The sequence below is a fragment of the Mirounga leonina genome, unplaced genomic scaffold (assembly GCF_011800145.1).
Source record: "Mirounga leonina isolate KUSES-001 unplaced genomic scaffold, KU_Mleo_1.0 Mir_53, whole genome shotgun sequence".
NCBI lineage: Eukaryota > Metazoa > Chordata > Mammalia > Carnivora > Phocidae > Mirounga > Mirounga leonina.
This window is the reverse complement of record NW_023270807.1, coordinates 42,441,352-42,466,174: the sequence shown is the minus strand read 5'-3', so window position 1 is coordinate 42,466,174 and position 24,823 is coordinate 42,441,352. Positions and strand designations below refer to the sequence as shown.

Genomic DNA, 24,823 nt, shown 5'->3' with positions numbered 1-24,823 from the left:
TTTTCTGATTTGTATTTTATTATTACACTGAGCCAATGTGTACAACTAAGCATTTTCTAGCTACCCAGTATTGTGCTTTGAAGAAACAAAATTTTGATATAATGAAATTATCTCAGTTTTAACCCTAGTGAGACTTTTTTAGCTTTAGGTAGCTAGGTCCATTGTAATAATAGACTTGGTTGCCACAGGTTCTCTTAACAAGAGTATATATTCTTAAGTGCTATCTTGTTTCTAACGAACTTCGATCTCATTAATACATGACAAAACTGGCTGTTCCCGGAGGGAAGGTGGGGGGGGTGAAATAGGTGATGGGGATTAAAGAGTAATTTATCATGATGAGCACTGAGTCACGTATCGAGTTGTTGATTCACTGTACTGTACACCTGAAACACTAGTGTAACACTGAATGTTGTACTTGATTTTAAAAACTAAATGAAAATCTTCTAAAAATACATGACAGATACCAAGGCACATGAAAAACTTTTAAAAAACTAACTTCCCAGTTTTACTGACTTCTCATCTATCTACATGCATTCAATCCCTCCTCAGTCTCCTATAATTTGTCCTGTTTTCCTGACCTTTACCTACCTTTAGTTGTTTCTGCTTATATTTTTCTGGAACTGTGTTTTTCCCAGGATTTGGGGGTTCTTTTATGGCCCCTTCTCCATCACCAGTGACTCCAGCTCAGAATAACCTGCTACAGCCCAACTTTGAGGCAGCTTTTGGAACAACACCTTCAACTTCTAGCAGCAGCTCCTTTGATCCGTCAGGTAAGGCAGTGATTTTTCAGATGTTCCTTTTTTCTGATTGTGTAATAGCCCACCTAAGGTTAGTATGATATCAGGAATCTTACAAGCAGATACTGAGTGGTGACCTGGTTTTACAACTTTAGTAAGTCTCTTATTCTGTATTTTAAGTGAATGTTTTCAGTACATTTTGGAAGATTTAAGGATAACCTGTAATCCTTTTCTGTGTTTCTGTTTTGATTTTTAGCAGAAATCTAACACCACACACACCATCTGTTTGCATGAGCTTCCATGCACGTGGTTTAGAGGTGGTTAAGGGAAAACAAACACTTTACACAGTATCTAGGTGTGTGGACACTCCCACTGCTTTGCTTACACCCTCTGAAGCTTGCATGGCCCTCGGTTTTATGAAGTTGGGACACAAGTAGTATTCTTTGCCTGCCTTTAATCTTTCATCCTGCTGTCATTTTGTTTGTATTCTCTTCCATTCTACTCTTCCCATGCTGGGTCCTTACTACAAATTTTCAATTGGTGAGTTTTTGGCAATTAAATGTGTTTCAGAAAACACCCTAAATATATCCCCTGCCTGACAATTTGGTTGCTTCTATTGCCAGTGCTGTCTTTTTCCAACTTAGAATTATTGTACAGTAGTGTTGATGATAAATGTTCGAAGTTTTTTAATGAAAATTAACGACAAAAATTTTGACATGGATAAGATATTAACGTCAATTTATGCAAATCCTCTGAGTCTGTATTTTGAATGGTCTTTCTGTATTCTAGGAACTAAGCAAGTTGGTAATTGGTTATATGGTGATCAGGAGCCACCAATAACAGCATGATTCCCAATAGTTAAAATAGTTTTCCCTTTAAACATCCCTTTAAAGTTAGAACCAAAATTGACTGCTTATAATGAGGGGGGGTCAAAATTTTTACTTCTAAAATATGGTCAACTGTTTTTCAGATACTTATTACTACATCCTGCCCAGTAGATCAGGTTTTATTCCAACACCGACTTCATAGGAAACCAGGAGATCCAGCCTTCTTTTCTCATTTAAGAATTGTTTTAAAGATAAGCATTGTAGAGAAAAAAGATAAGCATTGTAGGATTTGAGAGTAAATTATTTAGGCTTTGCTGTAAATTACTACCATTTTCAATAAAAAGCATTTCAGCGATTGTTTTTGATAAGCGTATCAGTGGCTACCACTTACTGACTGCCTGCATAGAGCAGGCATTATAATAAAGACATATATATTATCTAATTTAATCTTCACAGCAAAACCATGTGGTAGTAGTACCCTCCCCATTTATAGATAGAAAACTAAAGCTCAGGTGGTAACTTTCTCAAAGTCACACAGGTAGTGAGGCATGCAACTAAATTTGAGCCTAATTCCAACCCCCAAATCTGTGCTCTTTCCTGTACATTACACAGATTTTTTTTTCCATCTTTGTTTATGTGTACTAGTATTTCTGTACTTTATGAGTAGACATATGTAGAAATGTTCTTCTTGGTGTTATAGTCATAAAAAGTATGGATGACATGCCCTCTTTTGTAAGATTGTATATTCACTTGTTTTATCGTTTTTCAGAAGATAATTTCCCTTTAATTTTGCATATGGCCTTTTTTTCCCCCCTAAGCATTCTGAACCTGGTCTATTTGATTTCCAGTGTTTGATGGTCTAGGTGATCTACTGATGCCAACCATGGCACCAGCCGGGCAGCCTGCACCCATTTCAATGGTACCCCCCAGTCCAGCTATGGCAGCAAGCAAAGCCCTTGGGAGTGACCTTGACTCATCTCTTGCCAGCTTAGTAGGCAGTGAGTAATACAGTTTTTGTTTTGATTTGTTTTTTACTGCATCATATGCAAATTTTTTTCTCTATCTCTTTATATGTATTTTTTTCTGGATTCACTTGTGGGTGAGTATATCAAGGAGTAGACAGAAATTCTTAGTGCTTTACCCAGTACAGTTCCTTGGAAGATGAACAGTGTGCCATTGTCTCACAAGCTGTTCCCAGGCCATTTTTTAATCTAAATTACTACAGGTATAATTAGCATATGAAAGTGTGAAACCAAGTGCATTATGTATAGTAAGTACTTAATTTTTCATTACACTTGGAAATAAGAACATAGAGTAACTTAAATATTGACAATTGAGCATCCATGTGAGTTTTTTTTTAAGATTTTATTTATTTATTTGACAGAGACAGAGAGGGAACACAAGTGGGGGGAGTGGGAGAGGTAGAAGCAGGCTTCCTGCTGAGCAGGGAGCCTGATGCGGGGCTTGATCCCAGGAAGGCAGACGCTTAACCGACTGAGCCACCCAGGTGCCCCCATCCATGTGAATTTAAGTTACTCACTGAACAAATATTTATTGAGTACCAAGCACTCTTCCAGGTTCTAAAGATAAATCAGCAAACAGAATAGGTATAAATTTCTGTTCTTAGGGTACTCAGCAAGGGGAGAGACAAACAAACATTTTCAAATAAATTCTGTAGTATGTTAGATCATATAAGCACTATGGAGAAGAAACAGACCAGGCAAGGAGGAATTGGAAATGCTGCAGAATGGGAGTTAGAGTAGGTCTCGCTGAGAAGGTACAGTTTGAGCAACGATTTGAAGATAAAAGGATGAGCCACATGGATATCTGAAGGAGAATATTTGCAGGCAAAGGAGACAGCCAGTGCAAAGGCACTGGGGCAGAAAACTGCCTGGTATGTTCAAGGAACAACAAGGAGACCAGAGGCTGGAGATGGACAAGTGAAGGAGAGAGTCCTAGGAGATGAGGGCAGCTGGTATAAAGATTGACCTTTTCTTTTAACTCTGAATTTGATTCTTCATTAAGGTGAATGGGTTCACCACTGCAGATACCTTTCACTTTTCTCAAGGCTTTAAAAGGTCCTTGATACAGACTTTTTTCCCTATGAATTATCCAGTGGACATACTTTTGCTTCCCATTCATTGTTCCTGGTCTGGACATCCATGAAAATGCTTTGATGACACCCATGGAGAGGTTATTTGAGTATTTGTTCCTACTCTAAAATTTCATCTCACTGAAGGATGGTTGCCAGTGGTAACTGCTTTTACTGGCATTCTAATGTGTCATCCAGATTCTCCTTTAGAAATAAGGGATTTATACCTCTTAACTGCTGAGAGTGCATTTTTTATTGCAAATGGTAGTAAGAGAGAATATTTTTGAGTAATTAAATTGCTATGTGTCCTGATTATAGTAATGATTACATGAATTCATGTATTTGTCAAAATTTATAGAAATGTAACAACTCACCTCCCCCCAAGAAAACACTGATTTTCACTATAGGTAAACATTTTTTTAATTAAAGTATCTTCTGGGGCACCTGGGTGACTCAGTCAGTTAAGTCTCTGACTGTTGATTTCAGTTCAGGTCATGATCTCAGGGTTGTGGGATCAAGCCTCGCGTCACTTAGGATTCTGTCTCCCTCTCTCTCCCCTCCCCTCCCCTCCCCTCCCTCTTGTGCTCTCTCTCTCTCTCTAAGATAATAATAATAATAATAATATAATTAAAATATCTTCCAAAACTGAAAAAAATTATCTACATACTCCCTACCAGTATTCTAGTTTGCTTTTTTACAGAAATTGACAAGCTGAACCTAAAATTCATATGGAAATGCAAGGAAGTCAGAAGAGCCAAACACTCTAAATAAAAAAGCATAACCTTGGAAGACTCACAATGATTTTAAAACTTAACTGCAAAGCTATAGTCATTAAGTGGTACTGCTGCATGGGATAGACATATACCCCAATGGAATAGAATGACAGTCTAGGAATAAACTTATACATCTGTGCTCAATTGATTATCAACAAAGGTGCCACGACAGTTCAATGGGAAAAGAGTTGTCTTTTCGACAAATGGTGCTGGGTCAGCTGGATATCCACATGCAAAAGGATAGAGTTAGCTATCTTGCCTACTCTAAAATAATTAATTCACAGTGGATGAGAACTAAATGTAGGAGCCAAAACTATAAAACTCTAAGAAGAAAATGTAGTGGTAAATAAATCTTCATGACCTCGGATTGGGTAATGTTCTTGCTATGACACCAAAAGCACAAGCAACAATAGATACAAATAGATAAATAGAACTACGTTAAAATTAAAAACTTCCGTGCTGCAAATGACACTATCCAGAAAGTGAAAAATAACCCACAGAATGGGGGAAGGTATTTGTAGAACATATATCTGATAAGGAATTTATGCCCAGAATGAAGAACTCTTACAACTCAATAATGAAAAGACAACCTAATTTTAAAATGGTCAAATGATTTAGATAGACATTTCTCCAAAGAATATAGACATGTGGCCAATATGCGCATGAAAAGAGGCTCTGCACCAGTCATCTGGGAAATGCATATCAAAACTGCATGAGTATCACTTCTCACCCATGAGGATGGCTATAATCAGAAAAGACAATAACTAGTGTTGATGAGAATGTGGAGAAATTGAAACTCTCTAACATGGCTGGTGAAAATGTAACTGTGGAAAGCAATTTGGCAGTTTCTCCAAATGTGAAACAGACTTACCAGTAGGCAGAGAGTGCATCACATGAGTAGCCTAGAAGGCTCTTCCACCACACCTCTGCTCAACTTTGCTCAAATCTCACCTTCTCCATGAGGACTTCCCTGAGCACCCCGTTTAATGCCGCCTGCCCCTCACCCTCACCCTGCCTGACCAGATCCCTCGTACCCTGCCCTTCCTTTGCTTTTTCCCATGGGCTTTCCTATCACCTTCTAGGGGCCTATGTAATTTATTATTTTATTGTTTTATCATCTATCTCACCCTATTAGAAAGCAAATTTCTCCAGGGTTGGGATCTTCATTTTCTTCACTAATATATCCCAAGTGCTTAGAACAGTGCCTGGCATCTGTAGAGGCTCAATAAATATTTGCTGAAGTAATACATGAACTGAGATTAGAGTAGAATGAATAAGCCAGTTCCGGGGTCCCCAAGACCACCTTCACTCAGAGATTCGCTAGGACTCACAGGACTCAGCACATGGTTGTACTCACAGCTAAGATTTATTATAGCAGCATAGTAAGGACACACAGCTGGATCATCAGGGAAAAAGACACAGCAGAGCTTGGATGAATCCACATACCGACTTCCTTATGCTCTCCCCTTCCCATGAGGGGAAAAGCACAAGAAAATGCAGCAACACGCGTGATGTTCCTGCCCGTGGAAGCCCTGTAGAGATTCCACACCCAGGGGTTTTGTTGGATGCTGATCATGTAGGTCCTCTGTGCCTGACATGTCCCAAAGTCTCAGTCTCACAGAAGGAAAGCAGGCGTCCAGCACGAACCACACTGTACAAACAGCTTAGACACAGTAAGCCACCCTTATCATTAGGAAAAGTATTCTCTCGGGATAGAGAACAGTTTACTAAGCTAGGTTCCCAGATGCCAGGCACATAGGCCTTTCTAAGAGAATAGTCTCGAGCCTGCTATGTTTACTCTTTTCTAGACACCAGTTGACATTAAATTGTGATCCTTAAGTATAACGTGAAGTAAAAGAAAATGTTAGATTTCTGAACATGTTTCCTAACATAGTTTCTCCTTTGTAAAATTGAATACAGTCATTCTTAGGCAAAATATGGACTTTTTCTAGACCTCTGACTCTTTGATCCTTTAAATGGCATGTCATTTAAGCTGAGTATAGAGGTTTAAATTCTGCTTTCTTTTATCCTTTTATAGATCTTGGAATTTCTGGTACCACATCCAAAAAGTAAGTGTTTTTGAAGTTATCTGGTTTTCTTGTGACAATGTATTTATATTTATTTGAGACTATTAAACTCATTGGAGCAATAACTCACTCTCAGGCTAGGTAATTTCAAAATTCATTTTTATTACATTCTGGATTTTTGTTTTTGTTGTTATTCTACTAGAACTTCCAAACTGTTGACTCTGCAATGAAAAAGGACAATCTATTTCAGTCTCCAAGATTACCACTAAGTTAGGCTAGAAATACTTGGGAATTATGGTTTGAGTGCTTTAATAGATTTAAATTCTAGAAGCTTTAAATTCTAGAATTATTACACTATTCCTAGCTAATATTGGTTTTAAAAAGTCTCTCATGAAGGATCAATTTTAAGGAGGATAGTAAGAATAATAAACAATGTGCCTTTTCTTTAGATGCACTTTTCAACATTTCTAAAATTGGGATGCATTTTACAATAGATGTATCTTACAATTCACTGTAAGGCAGGTTATAGTCATGATGTAGTTGTGTGAAACCTTCTGATGAGCCCTCTCAGATCTAGAAGTGCCATCATGTATGAAACAAAATATAGGTATTTGACAGAATACAGGTATACAGTTTTTATAATATACTTATTTGGAATTTCTTATAACCAGTGAGGAATGTGGTTGAATTTTGTGACACATTCTTCTATTGGAAGTGATAGGAAATTCCTGTTACCACTGAGATCCAAACTCTAAATGATTTTTTTTTTTATCAAATGCTTTTATGCTTTCTTAGATATAAGACTCCTTTATAATTTTTAACCTTTCTCTCAATAACTCAAACAGACTGCTTCTAACCCCAAGTTATGAGCCACACACACTCTTTTCTGATTAGTGTCTTTTAATACTTTTGTGTGTTTTTGCCCGCTTGATTTTAGGGGAGATCTTCAGTGGAATGCGGGAGAGAAGAAGTTGACTGGTGGAGCCAACTGGCAGCCGAAAGTAGCCCCCGCCACCTGGTCAGCAGGCGTCCCACCAAGTGCACCTTTGGTACGTAGCCACTGGAGGCCAGGGCGATGCCGACAGTTTGCCACTTTCCTAGTGTATAGGACCGAGTGCACTTTGTGTAATTTTGCTACTGACATTTTATTTTTTCACCCACATGGAAGGAACCTAAGCCAGAAGCAATATTTACCAAAATGCAACTTGCAATGACTTTCTGTTTAATAAAGATTGTGACCTATTTTTTATTTTCATTATTTCAAAATAGTATTTAAGCTTCTTTAGCTATCAGTTCTATATTTACACAATTATGGAAACAACTTTTCAAAAGTCTTGAACATCACTGATCATTATCTATATTTTTATCTCCTTTCTTGCCCAAGTTACCTGATTGTCTTAATAAGTAAGGAAAAATGTTTTTTTCTTACCAGAAAGATGGGGCAGTTTTCTATCGTGTAAGTGGACTTTCATTTTAAAACCCTATTAATTCTGCTCACCATTTTTTAAAATTGAAACTACCAACACCATCTTTTCTATAAAATTTAAATAGATTTCATTTTTGTGTATTAAATCTCGATTAATACCATCGTTCACTCTGGAAAGAGCATCTCACTGGAATTTATTATTTTGTGAGATTTGAAACTACAAAAAAGACATTTCCAGGATAGGAAATTTACTGTTTTCCTGTGTATGCCCCATTTTTAGCAAAAACAATACTAGTCACTGTTTCCCAAGCTTATTTGTAATTTCACCTTGGCTCACTCCCTGCACCTAACTCACACTCTTCTCTAAGGCTTTCTTGGTGCCATCTCTCCTTGTTGCCTGAATTAATTCCTAACCTCACCCACCAACCCCAGCCAAACACATGGAAGTGAATTAATATAAATTAGAATATAAACCCTTCAGATGCCATTAAAAGTAATCATTAAAAGTAATCATGCTCCATAAATTAAATACTTGAATTTTAGAGTTTAAAATGTTTTCTTTTAAATAACTTGATAAATAGTAATGTTTTATATATAAACAGTTGTATTACAGCTTAATAAATAAAAATAAGTTTAAACCAATTGGAAAAAGACCTTTTAAACTAAAATTTACCACTAAACAATACTAATAGTATTAATCGAATTACAACTTATACCGTAGTTTCTATAAGAAAAAACATTCTGGGGCGCCTGGGTGGCTCAGTTGGTTGAGCGACTGCCTTCGGCTCAGGTCATGATCCTGGAGTCCCGGGATCGAGTCCCGCATCGGGCTCCCTGCTCGGCGAGGAGCCTGCTTCTCCCTCTAACCGTCCCCCCTCTCATGTACTTTCTCACTCTCTCAAATAAATAAATAAATCTTTAAAAAAAAAAAAGAAAAAACATTCTGTGCTCAGTATTGAGTTCTCAAAACCTCTAGTCTCCTTACCCAACCCCATGGTTGTTAGTTAGAATGAGGGAAATTTAAGGACTAATATTCTCTGCCTTTGGTGAGCTCAAAGTCTGAAAGATCTTAATTTTAAGATGTAATTTCTAACAAATAACAATGAGAAAATTGCCTATTGTATCTAGGTATTTATCTCCTTAAATATTTCTTTGGATTATCTTAAAACAGTGTTTAAGAGGACCATATTTAGCTTTAAAATAAGGAGTTCCATTTTAATTTTGCAAAGGATACTTAGTAAAAAACTATATATCTCTTAAACTGACCTATGCCCAGGATGACCATATAATTTATTTCCAAACCAGGACTCATTTTGAGGGTGAAAGGAGCATAATTATTACCCTGGACCTCAAGCGTTTACCTGTAGCTGGTGGCCCAGATAGATGCTGAGACCATAAGCAGATAGTTCTCTGTCTTAGGGGGCTGCACTCCGTTCTCAGAAACAGAAACATTTGAGAGCTACTATCTTGTTGGGGATAGAGGGAAAGAGATTCAATAAATGTAAATAGAATCCCTAAAGAAAGAAGGGGCTTCTTTAGAACTGATCTTATAAATCTCTGAATACCACATATTGACATCAAATCTCACAATTTATATTATCATTACCAAATTAAAGGAACTCATTTTCCTATTCTCTTCTATGCAAAATTAGAGAGATGCCATGTGTTCTGAGAAGTTTATACTTTAGTGGTGTTGCCCTTATCAGCAGGATAAATCTTTTAATTGCTTTTTAACAGGTTGATTTCAGAACAGTCATGGTGATAGGTGCTAACAAAATCTAAGGTAGACTGGAGGAAAGGGTGGTGAGAATATGGGTACTTGGCAGATCAACTGTAGGCTTAAAACAAAAAGTGGTTGAGAGCCTGAAGTGAAGGTGGAAAGGAAGACAAAAAAGAAAATTTCAGGTAGAATCCACACTACTGGTGATCATTGTGAATGAAGCCAGAAGACAGTGGTTGTCCACGTTTCTTTATGGGGCAGTTCACTAAGCAATGAGGCCATTTAACCAGGAAGCAGACAAAGGAGAACTACTTTAAAAATAGTATTCAGGGACTCCTGGGTGGCTCAGTTCATTAAGCATACAACTCTTGATTTTGGCTCACATCATGATCTCAGGGTCATAAGATGGAGCCCCACATTGGCCTCTGCACTGGGTGTGGAGACTGCTTAAGATTCCCTCCTTCTCGCTCTGCCCCTCCTCTCTCTCTCTCTCTCAAAAAAAAAAAAAGTAATAAGTTGGAGAGCTTACCTGGTCAACGCATTTCCTGAGATCAAGACTGTAACCATACAAGGTTGGGAATTTATCAGATACTTAACAGCTGTTTTGCTTCTTCAGGACAACAAGGCCACTAATTATCTGATTGGCAGGCACCATCACCGAGAATGAGAGTAATATTCTCATTGTTTTTAAAACTCCAAAACTCCTTATTTTTATTTATGAAGCAGAAGACTTTAAGCTGTTTGTAATTAAACTCCAGAGAGGAACAGACATTATGCTTTAGCATAAAATATCCACAACAGCTGTGGAAAGAAACTAGAACAACAGAAATAATTTATCAGGAGGGCAGAGTTAACGTGTAGTTCTGTTTCTTTTGTTTATTTTCCTTGACATTTTAGGCAACAATATAAAGGTGGTCAAATGCAGAGTTATTTTATCTCTGTTAAGATAAAGTCTTAGATACAGTCTATGTAAATTCACTGCCCTTTATCCCATTTACTGCAAAGCTCTTCTTTAACAAAGCTCAGGCTTTGCTTTTACTTCAGAAATTATTCTGGCTTAATTATGTAAGAAGGCCTCTGGCTTCTCCCTCCAGCCAATTCTTTCATAAGAACTCTCTTCCACTTTCCTATTCCTTAAAATATGTTTGAGTCTCCTTTTCTAAGAATATTCAAGAAAAAGAAGAGAAATGACGGACATAAGACTTATGCCTCAGAAGCAGCAAAGCAGTGTTTCCATTTTTCCTGGTAATCTGTAGACCTCTCCTTTCAAATAGGAGATGAAAGGGCAGATGTGAGGATGAGCATCCTCCTGCTGCCTTTTAAAGTTTGTCCTGATCAACAAGAGCTAAGGTTGCTCTTCCCAGTTTCTTTCAAATTTCCTTCAGTTGCTGCTTGGAGGTGCAGCTATAGAATTTGTCAGAGCACAGAACTCAAGTTAGATCTAAAAATTGTTAAAAGGACTTGAACACTTGAAATATGTCTGCTGGCAGGGCTCAGTCGTCATGGCCATCAAGGACCCTGTGTTTCCACGGCTACTTCTTCCTGTTTTCCAATGCACAACAGACCTCTTAAGTTTTCATCAGACAAACTGGGAAGATACTTGAAATTCAGAAATATATGCATTTGGCAAGAGACCACAGAATCCACAATTCTTTCCCTAAAAACAACATTTTCATATGCCTACAGAAGAAACATTCAGTTGAACATTGAAAAAGAAAACAAAAAAAATTAGGATAAATAATAATTGGGGAGTAAATTATTAAGAGTTAATCTATTTGGGCAAAATAGCAAACTTAGACTGTCTTTAAATTATTTGACCCATTTATTTGCTCAGGAATTTCTACAGGTTCATTTCATTTTGATAACTAATAAAAACCTTTTTTCTTTCATATCCTGAAGTTCTAATGTTAACAATTCTGGTAAATAATACAGTTATCACTGTATGATACAATCCTGGTAAATGATAGGATTCTGGGTCTGGTGAATAGTCTACCACCTAACCTATTGAAATGATGAGTAAAGAGTGAATCTGAAAATATAAGACCTGTAGCATAGGGGAGGAAAAATAACTTGCCCTCTAACTTTCTGAATTCTTGGTTGAGACTCCTATAATGAAAGACAGGTTAGCGAAAGAAAACAGTTTAACAACATGTATACCATATATATATATGTATGTATGTATAGGGGAGCTATCCAGGGAAAACTGAGTAACTCCACAAGGTAGCCTAAGCCACTGACTTCAACACCATCTGCAGCTGAAGACAAAAACAAGCAAGCTGTTCAGTGGCCAGGCTGGGGGAAATTACCAGGAAAAGCAGGGTAATCGAAACGTAAGATTTGTTTTGTAGATTTCAGGCAGTGTCTTCTCCATTGATAAGATCCTCTTGTGATTTAGTCAACCTTCTCTTCCTGCTGCAGTGGGAGAGACCCTTCCAAACGGAAATTTCCAGAGATTTCCTTTGTAATGTAAACGTCCCTTACAGAAGTTTAACTTCTACTCTGTTTTCAGAACTCCTCCTGCATCTGCTGTTTCTCAAAATAATATTATGCCAAAGAGGCGTACTTAGGGATGGCATACTCTGCTACCCTTCAATATGTTCTCTTTTTTTTATTTTTTGAGATAAAATTTACATAAACACTAAATTCGCCATCTTCACAATTTTAAAGTGTACAGTTTAGTGATTTTCAGTATATCTGCAATGTTGTAAAAACCATCACTATTATCTAATTCCAGAGTATCTCCATCACCCCCAAAAGAAACAAAGTCCCTTTTCAGTTTCCTCCTCTCCCTATCCCCTGGCACCGAATAATTTACTCTGTTCCTATAGATTTGTCTATTCTGGGTATTCAATATCAACAGACTCCTATAATATGGAGGGCTTTGTGCCTGGCTTCTTTCACTTAGCACAGCGTTTTCAAGGTTATCCATGTTGTAGCATGTATCAGTACTTCATGCCTTTTTATGGCTGAGTAATCAATCCATGGTTTGGATATACCACATTCATCAACTGATGGGCATTTGTGTTGTTTCCACTTTTTGGCTATTATGAAGAATACTTCTATTATTTGTATAGAAGTTTGTGTGTGAATATATGTCCTCAGTTGTCTTGGGAATATACCTAGGAATGGAATTGCTGGCTCATGAGTAACCCTCTGTTGAGCTTTTTGAGGAACTGCCAAACCTTCCCACAGCAGCCAATTCATTTTACATTCCCACCAGCAATATGTAAGGTATCATTTGTGGTTGTGATATGCATTTCCCTAATGACAAATGATGTTGAGCATTTTTTCATGCTTATTGGCCATTAGTTGTTTTTGTTTTTGTTTTTTTTTTTGAGAAATGTCTTCACATCCTTTGCCCATTTTATTTTTGGGTTGTCTTTTATTGTTGAGTTCTAAGAGATCTTTATGTACTCTGGATACTAGATACTTATTAAATATATGATTTGCAAATATTTTCTCACATTCTATGAGTTGTCTTTTTATTTTCTTGATAGTGTCATTTGATAAATTTGATAAACTTTGATAAAGTCCAGCTTATCTATTTCTGTTTTTGTTGCTTGGTGCTCTTGGTGTCATATTTAAGAAACCATTGCCTAATCCAAGGTCTTGAAGATTTACACTTATGTTTCCTTCCAAGAGTTGTATAGTTTTATCTCTTACATTAGCTCTTTCACTATTTTAGACTCATTTTCATATATGGTGTGACATAGGGGTCCAAATTCATTATTTTGCATGTGGAAATCCAGTTTTCCCAAACCATTTATTTAAAAAACTATTCTTCACTTATTGGTCTTGGCATCCTTGTCAAAAATCAATTGACCATAGGTGTATGAATTTATTTCCAGACTCTTTATTCTGTTGTACTGATTTATATGTCTGTCCTTAAATGCCAGACGTGTTTCAATGTAGCTTTGTAGTAAATTTTGAATCCAGGAAGTGTAAGTCCTCCAAATTTGTTCTTCTTTTTCAAGATTGTTTTGGCTATTCTGGATCTCTTGCATTTCCATATAAACTTTAGGCTCCAGTTGTCCATTTTTCCAAAAGAAGTTGAAATTTTAATAGGGATTGTACTAAATCTAAGCAATTAGGAAATATTGCCATCTTAATATTAAGTTTTCTAATCCTTGGACACAGGATGTCTATTTATCTAAGTTTTAGATGTCAGCAATGCTTTAACAAATTGTTTAACAATATCTGAACAAGTCTTGTCCTTTTTTTTTTAAGTTTATTTTTTTTTTAGTAATCTCTATACTCAACATGAGGCTTGAACCCACAACTCTGACATCCCTCTTCCAACTAAGCCAGCCATGTGCCCCAAGTCTTATATTTCTTTTCTTAATTTTATTTCTAAGTACTTTATTTTTAGTGCTACTGTAAATGAATTATAATTGTATTTTTTGATTGTTCATTGATAGCAAACACTACACTGTTTTGTATATTGATGTTATATCATGCAACTTTGCTGAACTTGTTTATTAGTTCTGATGGTTTCTTTTGTATATAAATTCCTAAGGATTTTCTATATATAAGGTGATGTCATCTACAAATAGAGATTGTTTCTTTTTTTCTTTCTGGATGCTGTTTCTTTCTTTCTTACCTGATTGCCACAACTAGAACTTCCATGACATCTTTGTCTTGTTCTTAAGGAGAAAGCTTTTAGTCATTCACCGTTAAGTACGATGATAACCATGCATTTTTTGCAGATGCCTTTTTTCAGGTTGAGGAATTCCTTTATAATCTTAGTGTGTTGAGTGGTGTTTGTTTGTTTTGTCATGAAAGGGTGTTGGATTTTGTCAAATGCTTTTTCTGCATCTAGTAACATGATTATGTGGGTTTTTTTCTTTTATTCTGTTAATATGATGTATTACATTGATTGAGCAAACTTTACATTTCTGGGATAAATCTCACTTGGTCATGGTATATAATTCTTTTAATATGCTGCTGGATTTGGTATGCTAGTATTTTGTCAAGAATTTTTGCATCAGGGTTCATAAAGGATATTGATCTGTAGTCTTCTTCTAATGTCCTTGTCTGGCTTTGGTATCAGGGCAATACTGGCATCAAAGAATAATTAGAAAGTGTTCTCCCACTTTTTTTTTTCTTTTTGTATGCTTGAGGAGGATTGATATTAATTCTTCATTATACACGTAATAGGATTCACCAGTGAAGCCATCAGGTTCTGGGCTTTTCTGTGGTGGAAGTTTTTTATTGTTGATTATATTGCCTATGCTGTACTTTTTTTATAACTAGAAGTTTGTACCTCCTGACCCCCTTCATCTATTTTGCTCATCCCCACCCACCTCCCCTCTGGCAACTACCAGTTACTCATATGTAAGGATCTGTGTTTTTGTTTGTTCATTTGGTTTGGTTTTTAGATTTCATATTTAAGTGAAATCATGTGGTATTTGTCTCTGATTTATTTTACTTAGCAGATACCCTTTAGGTCCATCCGTGTTGTCACAGATGGCAAGATCTTTCTTTTTTATGGATTTATAATATTCCATTTCATATGTATTCCACATCTTCTTTATTTATTTATCCATTCATCTCTTGGTGGATGCTTAGGTTGTTTCCATATCTTGGCTATTGTAAATAATACTGTAATAAACATAGGGGTGCATGTATCTTTTTGAATTCATGTTTTCATTTTCTTTGGGTAAATAGTGGAATCACTGGATCATATGATATTTCTACGTTTACTTTTCTGAGGAACCTACATACTGTTTTCCACAGTGACTGCACCCATTTAATTCCCACCAACAGCACATGAGGGTTCCCCTTTCTCCACATCCTCGCCAACACTTGTTATCTCTTGTCTTTTTGATATTAGCCATTCTGACAGGTGTGAGGTGAGATCTCATTACGGTTTTAATTTGCATTTTCCTGATTGTAAGTGGTGTTGAGCATCTTTTCGTGTGTCTGTTCACTGTCTATAGGTCTTCTTTGGAAAAATGTCTATTCAGGTCTTCTGCCCATTTTTTAATCAGATTGGTTTTTTGGTGTTGAGTTGTGTAAGTTCTTTATATATTTTGAGTATTAATCCCTTATTGGATATGTTATTTGCAAATATCTTCTCTCACTCACTAGGTTGCTTTTTGTTTTGTTGATTTTGATTTTTTTTTTTTTTTTTTTGGTGTAGTCTCAAGTTTATTTTTACTTTTGTTTCTCTTGCCTGAGGAGACATATCCATAAATATGTTCCTAAGGCCAATATCCAAGAGATTGCTGCTTATGCTTTCTTTTAGGAGTTTTATGGTCTCAGGTCTCACATTTAGGTCTTTAATCCACTTGAGTTTATTTTTGTGAATGATATAGGACAGTGGTCCAGTTTCATTCTTTTGCATGTAGCTGTCCAGTTTTCACAACACCATTTATTGAAAACACTGTCTTTTCCCCATTGTATATTCTTGCCTCCTTTGTCATAGATTAATTTCTGGTTTATTTCTGGGCTCTCTGTTCTGTTCCATTGATCTGTGTATCTCTGTATCTGTTTTTTTGTCAGTGCCCTACTGTTTTGATTACTCTAGCTTTGTAGTGTATCTTGAAATCTGGAATTATGGTACCTCCAGTCTTGTTCTTATTTCTCAAGATTGCTTTGCCTATTTGATGTCTTTTGTAGTTCCATACAAATTTTAGTATTATTTGTTCTAGCTATGTGAAAAATACTATTAGTTTTTTATAAGAATTGCATTGAATCTGTAGATGGCTTTGAGTATTATGGACATTTTAATAATATTAATCCTTCCAATCCATGAGCAAGGTTTATCTTTCCATGTGTTTATATCATCTTCAATTTCTTTCATCAATGCCTTATTGTTTTCAGAGAATAGATCTTTCACTTCCTTGATTAAATTTATTCCCAGGTATTTTCTTCTCTCTGGTGCAACTGTTTTCTTAATTTCTCTTTCTGCTACTTCATTATTAGTTTAGAGAAATGCAGCAGATCTCTGTATATTGAGTTTGTATGCTGTGATGTTACTGAATTCATTTATCAGTTCTAATGGTGTTTTTGTGGGGTCTTTAGGGTTTTCTCTATATAGTATCATATTTTCTGCAAATGCTAAACGTTTTGCTTCTCTCTTACCAATCTGAACACCTTTTATTTCTTTTTCTTGTCTGGTTGCTGCAGCTAGGATGTTCAGTACTATGTTGAATAAAAGTGATGAGAGTGGACATCCTTGTCTTGCTCCTGATCTTAGAGAAAAAGCCTTCAGTTTTTCACCATTTAGTATGATGTTAGCTGTAGGTTTTTCATATATGGCCTTTACTGTATATATTATATATATGCATGTATTATATATTCTATATATGTATGTATGTATGTATATTATGTATATTCCCTCTAAACTTACTTAGTTGAGAGTTTTTATCATCAACAGATACTGTATTTTATCAAATGCTTTTTCTACAGCTATTGAAATTATCATATGGTTTAGGGCTTTTTTGATTACTGATGGAAGTTTTTTGATTACTGATACAGTCTTTTTCTTTACGTCTATTTAGATTTTTTATGACTTCTTCAATCAGTTTTTGTTGTTTGTCTCTACTTCCATATTTATTATTTCCTTCTTCTGCTTACCTTGGGTTTAGTTTCCTTTTTCCTAGTACCTCAATGTAGAAGTTTAGGTTATTGATTTGAGATCTTTCTCCTGCATATGGGCTATATGTTCTTGTTTCTTCGTATGCCTCAGAATATTTTTGTTGAAACCTAGACATTTTGAATATTATAATGTGGCAACTCTAGAGATCAGATTCTACTTCTTCTCCACAGGTTTGTTGTGGTTACTTTTTTGTAGTTGTTGTTCGTGTTTTTGTTGAGTGACCATTCTGAACTAATTCTGTAGTCTCTGTTCTTTATTATGTGTGACCATTAAGGTCTCTGCTCCTTTAGCGAAGTGGTCAGCTAATGATTAGATAACTACTCCTGAAATTCCTTGAACCAGAATATCTCCCAGTCTTTGTAGAGGGGCTTCGAGTTGTGTTGAGGCATGTCTTCAGAGTCAACCAGGCAGTTTGCCACTCTGCCTTAGCGATCACAATCACATACTGCTTGCTCAAAGTCTCAGGGTCAGCTAGAGGCCTTCTCATGTCTTTCCTGAGCATGCACACAACCGTGGGCATGTGCATGAACTTCTGAATTCCCAGGAGTATGTCTGAGCTTTTTAAACTCTTAATCCCCCAAACATCTCCTTCTCCAGACTTTCCTCCAAGCTTTTTGTTTAGTCTACTATTTGCCCTGTTATCCATTGCTTCAGACAGCAACAACTGAGACATTTGCCTGTAAACGTTTTCCACAGGTGGCTTCAGGTAACAACTTTAGCACTAGGTGCTTTCCCAGTTTGGTGAGACAAAGGCAAGCCTTTTGAGCCAGTCTTTCCAGGGAGCCATCCAGACAAGACAAAATAAAGAATTCAATATATTCTGCTCCCTCTGGTACTATTACTAAGAATATAAGCTGTTATTTTCAAGACTACAGCTGAGCTGGAGAACACTAGGGTAAGTTAAGATGCCACAAAGCTCACTATTCTTGCGAAGATCAGCTGATTTTCTTGAGTAAGTACTTTCTTGGTTGCTGCAAGCTTTGTTGGTTTCCAGAGTTCTAAAATAGTTGGTTCTAATAGCTTTTGACTGTTTTTCAACTGATTTTATGGATTAGGGAGAGTTTCAGAGTTCCTTACTTCACCAATTTTGCTGACATCACTATAGTATTTTCTTTTTTCATTAGGATTTTGCTTTAGTGGTTAAGTTTAAGGGATTGCAGTAGGGTTAGTTTTAAACATAAGGGAAATATTAGGGGACCTGTTGTATGACTGAAAACTGTCAAACCTGTACCTGAAATGGGATATTTGTGCTTTGTTATGTGTAGTCTTCTAAATGCTTCCTAAAACTTGGAATTAATTTTGGCTCTTGTGCAAATGTATAGCAGTCAAAAAGAGAGAAGTCTAACACAGAAAAGGAGAATCTAAAAATGGGGGAGGGGGCAAGGGGCGCCTGGGTGGCTCAGTTGGTTAAGTGTCCGACTCTTGATTTCAGCTCAGGTCATGATCTCAGGGTTGTGAGATCGAGCCCCGCAGTGCTGGGCATGGAGCCTGCTTAAGATTCTCTCTCTCCTGGGCGCCTGGGTGGCTCAGTTGGTTAAGCGACTGCCTTTGGCTCAGGTCATGATCCTGGAGTCCCAGGATTGAGTCCCGCATCGGGCTCCCTGCTCAGCAGGGAGACTGCTTCTTCCTCTGACCCTCCTCCCTCTCATGCTCTCTGTCTCTCATTCTCTCTCTCAAATAAATAAATAAAATCTTTAAAAAAAAAAAAAAAGATTCTCTCTCTCCCTCTCCCTCTGCCCCTCCCGCACTCTTAAAACACAATAAAAATGGGGCAGATAGAAACCAAGCATTGATATGTAAATGAAGACACATTCTTTAGATGTCTACCCCAGTACCTGTAGGAGGATATAATGATAGGAAAAGAGAAATTTGACTCATTTACAGTGAGGGTAGAGGAGAAGCTTATAAGGAGGTAGAGAGGAAGCCCAATGCTGTCAGGCTGCAAGCTGGGGAGCCCAAATAGCACCATGACCATGAACATCAAGTTAGTAACCTTGTTCATATCACTGGCATGGTGCTAGAGCCATTTTTTAAAATTTAAAACTGAAATATTTTTCTTTACATAGCCAACACGTATTTAAAGGGGCATACATTTTAAAATTATATTCTGTTATTTTAAAACCAAATTATGTCGGTTCTTTTTGTTTGTTGGTGGTGGTGTTGTGTGTGTGTGTGTGTGTTTTGTGGGTTTTTTTGGTAGCAAGGAGCTGTACCTCCAGCCAGTTCGGTTCCTCCTGTTGCCGGGGCCCCATCTGTTGGACAGCCTGGAGCAGGGTTTGGAATGGTGAGTGGTCATCTGTGCTAGACATTGTAATTGACATTTCTGAGGCCTTTGCCAAATCCCAGATTGACAAATACAGCTACAGAATATAATTCTTCCCCAAATGCAGTAATGTATAACTTAAAAAATTAAGTTATCTGTGTTAGACATTAAGAAGTCTACACATGACATAATAAAGTCAGCTATAAAATACTTAAATTCTGTCATCAAAATAATTTCTGTAGCATATAGTTTTGTCATTTTGGGAGTAATATCTACCAAACACATTCTTAGCTCAATCATCAAAATCAAACTCTTGGGCACCTGGGTGGCTCAGTTGGTTAAGCGACTGCCTTCGGCTCAGGTCATGATCCTGGAGTCCCGGGATCGAGTCCCACATCGGGCTCCCTGCTCAGCGGGGGGGTCTGCTTCTCCCTCTGCCCTCTTCCCTCTCGTGTTCTCTGTCTCTCATTCTCTCTCAAATAAATAAATAAAATCTTTAAAAAAAAAAAAATCAAACTCTTAATCACTGTACTCAGATTTTCCACTTATCACTTTTATCACTAGCAAATTTTAGGGCCAGGGTCCATAAATAAACAAGGTTTTATCTCTTCAGAATTATGCTCACAGAAGACAAATAATCACCAGCAAAGCCTGGTTGGGAGAAGGATGCCATGTAGCCAGCCAGGCTTCTACTATCCCTTGGTGATTCTCTGCCATCTGTCAGCCTCACAGCACCCATCACTCAAAATTACAAGTTATACTTTCTCACAGACCTGCTTTCCTCACACATTTTCAGAAACATTGAACACTTAAGTGTCAGGCATTCCCATAGTGGATTCCACTCATGCTGTGAACTGCTCTTCCTTTTCAGCCTCCTGCTGGGACGGGCATGCCCATGATGCCTCAGCAGCCCGTCATGTTTGCACAGCCCATGATGAGGCCACCCTTTGGAGCTGCGGCTGTACCTGGCACACAGGTCAGTATTTTTAATGTCCTTAAAATAATGACATTGTAAGTATAAAACTGCCATGTGGCAAACTGTTTAAAAATGTTTTTACCTAAGATAATCCTCCTATCTGTTTCTTCAGAAGTAAAGGGGGAGGGCGCCTGGGTGGCTCAGATGGTTAAGCTTCTGCCTTCAGCTCAGGTCATGATCCCAAAGTCCTGGGATCGAGTCCACATCGGGCTCCCCGCTCAGCAGAGGGAGCCTGCTTCTCCCTCTGCCTATCTCTCTCTCGCTCGCTCTCATGAATAAATAAATAAAATCTTAAAAAAAAAAAAAAAAGTAAAGGGGGAACATGGGAGACAGATCAGCAATAGTGTGAGGTTTGGAAGAAAATGAAAGAAGTAACTCACTCTCCTAAGTCCCTCCATTCCTCTCCTACTTAATTCAGAATAGTTCCGGAGGACAACTAGACATTTAAAGTATCTGCACATTTATTTCAGAAAAATGAGTACTTCTGATCCATAGTTTTATCATGTGTTCCCAGAACTAGCTAAACTCAAGATTAGGGACACCCTCCTCCAGGCTGTCAGTTGTGCCCAAGAATTGTGAGGCTAACAGCAATGGGTTTGCCAAACTGCAGAGTCTAAGGGAGCAGTCTCTACAAGACTATGTGCACCTCAGACACCAGCCACAGGTTTGGGAGTCCCAAGGGCTACCCCTTCACTTCAGACCAGCTGCCTACAGATTTGAAGGTTCTCAATATCTTAGAACAACTTACAGAACTCAGGAAAGCATGAAATTTATTGCATTTTTATTATAGTGAAAAGATACAAATTAGATCTAGCCAAAAGAAGAGATGTGAGTGAAGTCTGGAACTGGGAGGGTTCCAAGCATGATGCTTCTTTGTCCTCGAGGATGTGTTACTCAACCTGACATCAGTGTGTAGCAATATACGTGCAGTGTTGCCAACCCAGGAAGCTCACCTGCACTTTAGTGTGCAGAGTTTTTATTGAAGTTTCCTTATGTAGGAATGATCAGTTGAATTATTGCCCATGTGGTTGAACTCAATCTCCAACCCCCCAGCTTCACTCAAAGTCAGGCTGAGATCATGTGGCCCCAGGACCTGACGCTCTCATCATCACACTGTTGGTCTTTCTGGTTGGCTAGTCCCCACCCTCAGTCCTCTTGTTAGCATAAACTATCAGGTGTGGTTCCAAGAACCCACCCTGAATAACAAAGACATTCCTATTACTCAGGAAATTCCGAGGGTTTAGAGGTTGCCTACCAGGATCCAGGACAGAGGACAAACCTCTCTTTAGATGAGGCCAAATTTCTTACTACCAAAATGGTAAAACACATACACTTTGTTGAAATGTTTTGCTGCCAATAGTGATAGTCATGTTGATGAGTAACCAGTTCTTGATTCCTTTTGTAAATTGCCTGGCCAAGGTGGAGGTATAGGTAGAATCAAAGAGGTTTTTACCATGAGAAACTGACTCGGATGGAGTCAGAACATCACTTTATGACTTTACTAGCACCGTGCCCAGCAAACCAAAACAAAAAGCTCAAATATATTAACAATGGTATCAGTAAATGGTTTCACTTCTATAATATTTTTTTAAAGATTTATTTTTTTATTTTGAGAGGAGGGAGCAGGGAGAGGGGCAGAGGGAAAGAATCTCAAATAGACCACCTGCCGCACAGGACTCATCTCCCAACCCTGAGATCATGACCTGAGCTGAAATCAAGAGTCAGATGCTCAACCAACTGAGCCACCCAGGTGCCCCACTTCTGTGATATTTTTAACTCACCAAATGGATGTTTATATTGTTATCCGTAGGATTCCTACTTTGAACTCTCTGAGTATACTTTAATCCCTTTTGCTTCCTTTAATCATCTCCAAAATCTATTGTCTGCCTCTTCCCAAAGTTCACTTTCAGCTTCTTTAACCCTTCAAAAGCCACAGTGACCAGAAGAGAGAATGGTGGGTGTTCAAAGAGATAAATTTAGAATGTGAGAAACCCTAGCCTTCAAGGCTATCCTCAGAGCACTGGCTTCATGAGTAATTTTCTAGTCTGCTCTGAGTCTAATGAACTCTGTCTCATATTGTTTCTGAGGGGAGTGAGGAAGGTTTAGGGGGTAATAGTCGGGGTTAAATTTAATCTAGATATATTTAAATTCTAAGAAGGATCTCATTTATTATGAATGTCTCCTTGATGGTTGAATACATCTATGATTATTTAACACCTTTTTGAAAAAAGGCAGGACATTTCTATTTTTATTAACTTGGAAGAATAATATTAAGGTTTTAAAAATTTTATTGTATTTTATGTGCTAAAAGCTTTAGAAATAAATTAACACAATTTTATTAAAGTAGCTGTTTTCTTGCATGATACCAGTGTTACATAGCATCAGTTTACTTAATTCAAAGAATGAAAAATAGATAATATGATGAAAGTAGTGTTTTAATCATTTAATTGAATTCATACTGATTTAGGAAATGGTATGCCATATTTATAAAAGTTTTAGATTGTAGGGGTGCCTGGGTGGCTCAGTCAGTTAAGTATCCGACTCTTCATTTGGGCTCAGGTCCTGATCTCAGGGTTATGAGATCAAGCCCCGTGTCAGGTCAGACTCTGCATTGGATTCTCTCTCTCCCTCTCTCTCTGACCCTCCCTCCCTCTCTAAAAACAAAACAAAACAAAACAAAAAACAACTGTCTTATTTCCTGTATCAGAGAAGCAGCAGAGGTGATTATACTAAATAGTAAAATAAATATGATTTTATAAGTTCAGAAAACAAAATACTGTTTTCCATTACTGATTACTGGACTATTCCACTATATCTCAATTGGTTGGTATCATCCTTCATGATGTTGTCATCTCACCAAATTAAACGAATCAACTCTTACATTTCTCTTTTCTTTTTAAGATTTTATTTATTTATTTGTCAGAAAGAGAGGGAGAAAGAGAGCGGAAGAGCACGAGCAGGGGGAGCGGCAGGCAGAGGGAGAGGGAGAAGCAGGCTTCCCGCAGAGCAGGGAGCCCAATGCAGGCCTTCATCCCAGGACCCTGAGATCATGACCTGAGCCGAAGGCAGATGCTTAACAGACTGAGCCATCCAGGCGCCCCTCAACTCTTGAGTTTCTTACCTTCCAAATAACTTCAACCCTTGCATTTATTTTTTCTGATCTTTCTATGAAGAATGATTCCTGTTTTAAAAAATGGAAATTTGATTGATAGGTAATGCAGTCAGTCAGTAGTTTCTGGACATAGGAACAAATCTAAAAATCTTTATTTCTGGAGCTCTATTTACTGAACCAATAAAAACATACATCTCTACCCCCATAATCCCAGATTTTTGAGATTTCTCCCAGGCACAAGGATAGGAGAAGAATTAGACTCAAAGAATCCATGTCAATTATTACTCTATACAGATCACATGACCTTTTTCAAGGCTTCATAGCCTAACACTCCTGCAAAAGCCTGCTTCCGCTATGTCTGTCACACAGTAAAATAATTCAGGTATTAATTAAACAGAAACAAGGTAAGTTAATTCTTTGTTGCTTTTGCTAGCAAGTGCAATATGGTTCTTTCCTATAGCATTTAGTAATTAGTCTTCCCTACAAGCTGGACTGGCAATATTGGAATTTTATGACATTCACACCTGGGAAACTCTTTTCCATCTGAAACAAACAGTGCCCCCAAACTTGACTGGTTTTCGTTTAAAATACTTCATGTGAAATTCTATATTTAGTTAATAATTTAATTTCTTAAATGACTTTCTGCAAGTTATTTGCTTTCAGTTTTTCCCTCAAACTCACTCTCACTATAAGGAAAAGTCATTAAAATTCCTTTATTAGTTTAGTGGTACCAATAACTCAAAGTAAAAATGCTTTTGTGTAGAGCAATTGATTGTTGTGTTATTGTATTCTATATTCGTAATATCTGAATGTGACTAGTTTTCTACATCTTCCCTAACTCATATCCATATGGTTGTACCAGAGTTCTCAAATATTACTTTGGCTAAATCTGATGTCAGAGAATTTCAAGAAAGCCAAAGATCATTTGAAGTGTATTTTATGAAACCAAAATTAAACAACACTGTGGCTAAGTAGAATGAAGTAGATTTTGTAAACCTTTAGCCATCTGATCTTCTGCATGTTTGTTTTCTGTGGTATGTGCTCTGCCTAATGCTTACCTGTCTCTCTGTTTGATTTCTGTTTCTGCTGTCTTGGGCTGGCTTTTCCCCACTAGCTTTCTCCAAGCCCTACACCTGCCACTCAGAGTCCCAAGAAACCTCCAGCAAAGGACCCATTAGCGGATCTTAACATCAAGGATTTCTTGTAAACAATTTAAGGTATCTAATATTGAGCTTTTCCTGTGGGCTTATAATAATGACCTTGTAAT

At 37.4% G+C, this 24,823-nt stretch overlaps 1 protein-coding gene across 1 annotated transcript in view; it reads left to right on the top strand.

Moving 5' to 3' along the window:
• Positions 1–24,823, top strand: part of SNAP91 (synaptosome associated protein 91) — a 143,854-nt gene that overhangs the window by 115,664 nt on the left and 3,367 nt on the right. The window contains exons 21-27 of the mRNA XM_034991106.1: positions 636–770; positions 2,413–2,562; positions 6,468–6,498; positions 7,394–7,505; positions 19,406–19,489; positions 20,340–20,444; positions 24,671–24,773. Of these exons, the coding sequence (XP_034846997.1) occupies positions 636–770; positions 2,413–2,562; positions 6,468–6,498; positions 7,394–7,505; positions 19,406–19,489; positions 20,340–20,444; positions 24,671–24,763 (710 nt within the window). The 3' untranslated portion in view covers positions 24,764–24,773. The remainder of the gene's footprint in view (positions 1–635; positions 771–2,412; positions 2,563–6,467; positions 6,499–7,393; positions 7,506–19,405; positions 19,490–20,339; positions 20,445–24,670; positions 24,774–24,823) is intronic.